At 46.3% G+C, this 1,647-nt stretch overlaps 1 protein-coding gene across 1 annotated transcript; it reads left to right on the top strand.

Annotated features, from left to right (window-relative positions):
- The first annotated feature begins 694 nt into the window (after positions 1-694).
- Positions 695-1,070, top strand: LOC149263691 (phosphoenolpyruvate carboxylase-related / PEP carboxylase-like protein). Its single transcript, XM_089388314.1, has one exon. It carries the CDS (start codon positions 797-799, stop codon positions 932-934), a length of 138 nt encoding a protein of 45 aa, XP_089244440.1. The 5' UTR covers positions 695-796; the 3' UTR covers positions 935-1,070.
- Positions 1,071-1,647: the final 577 nt, after the last annotated feature.

Below are 1,647 nucleotides of genomic sequence, written 5' to 3'. Positions count from 1 at the left end.
TCCATGTGACTGCCGCGCGCAGAAGCGCTGAGAAGACTGTTGTGTACGCCAAGGAGTCCTCTGTTGTGAGGAGGCCGAGATCGTGGGAGAAATCGGTTGCATGTTTATGTTGCAAGGGTCGGCAAAATAGAGGAGGCCAGATTCTGTTCGGTGTAGGCTGCTGTATGATTGCTTGAGGCCCGCTAAGCAGAACAACATCAGTTCAGATTGCCTGGTGATGTTGAGATCGCCCCTTGAAGTGGAGCTATGCCATCTGAGTGAAGGAGGCTGCAAGGAGGAGGGTTGTGTGAGATCGCGCAACTGAAATAAGATATAGGCCAGCATAATTTGAGAAAAGTCGTGGATGTGTGCAGTGCTGGGATTACCAAGGAGTTCGGTGGCTGTGGTAGCATCGAACTTCAGAGGAATTGACTGAGGCTGCGCACGAGAAGGAAAAACCAAAGATTGTGGTGCTGCCAAAAGAGGGAGGCCCAAGGTATGTGGCATATTATCCTGGCGGATCGTTGCGTAGAAAACTGAGGACAGACAAGTAACCAGCTCATGGCCCGTGGTGAAGATCCAACTGATTGAGGCTGGACGGAGATCGGCAGCAGCGTGGAGTGTGGATCTGTGAAGCCCATGGTGGAGAATTGACCTGCGGACTGTCTCTGCAGTGCCATAGTCTTGGATAAGCCTCTACGGTGCCATTGTCAGCCTCGAAGTGCCTATTATTTGTTGTCCTAACAACAGAAGGAAGATCAGAATATTGAGGTTTTGGCAAGGGGGAGCTTTGATTTAGGAGCAGTCTATTGCAAAGATGGCTCCTAATAACTTGGAGAATATGGCATTAATTGATGCCCAGAAGAGGCTCTTGGTTCCTGGAAAAGTTTCTGAGGATGACAAGTTGATTGACTACGATGCCCTTCTACTGGATCGATTCCTTGACATCCTGTAGGACGTGCATGGAGAAGATATCAGGGAGATGGTCCAAGAATGCTATGAGCGTTCTGGTGAATATGAGGGGAATAATGATCCTTGCAAGCTGGAAGAGTTGGGAAATGTATTAACAAGTCTGGATCCTGGGGATTCGATTGTTGTGGCCAGCTCATTTTCCCACATACTTAATTTGGCAAACTTAGCAGAAGAAGTTCAGATTGCTTACTGGCGCCGAAATAAAATAAAGAGGGGGAATTTTTCAGATGAAAACAATGCAACTACTGAATCACACATTGAAGAAACTTTTAAAAGACTTGTATACTAGTTGAAAAAATCCCCGGCAGAGGTGTTTGATGCTCTTAAGAATCAGACGGTTGATTTGGTGTTGACAACACATCCGACACAGTCAGTCCGCAGATCATTGCTACAGAAGCATGCCAGGATTAGAAATTGCTTGTCTCAGTTATATGGGAAAGATATTACCCCCGATGAGAAGCATGAGCTTGATGAATCTTTGTAAAGAGAGATTCAAGCTGCCAACATTCTTGCAAGTAAGCACACGTCTCTTGTTACTTCCGGAGTTACCCTAGGATTTCCATCTCGATCACCTCCCATCCATGAAGAAAACTGTATAAGAGGTGCATTATATGGCATTCGTTCATTGATCCCAATTGACTTCAGGGCAGTATCAATACGGCGCAGAAAGTTAGGGACACCCTTCAAAATTGTTTC

This window comes from Pinus tabuliformis, chromosome 6, assembly GCF_031772625.1.
Source record: "Pinus tabuliformis cultivar Carrire ecotype Pingquan chromosome 6, CPIR1, whole genome shotgun sequence".
NCBI lineage: Eukaryota > Viridiplantae > Streptophyta > Pinopsida > Pinales > Pinaceae > Pinus > Pinus tabuliformis.
This window is presented reverse-complemented; position numbering and strand designations above follow the sequence as displayed.

Bases quoted from the DNA above. Each gene is read 5' to 3' on its own strand.
- LOC149263691 (XM_089388314.1), top strand. From the start codon at position 797: ATGGCTCCTAATAACTTGGAGAATATGGCATTAATTGATGCCCAGAAG.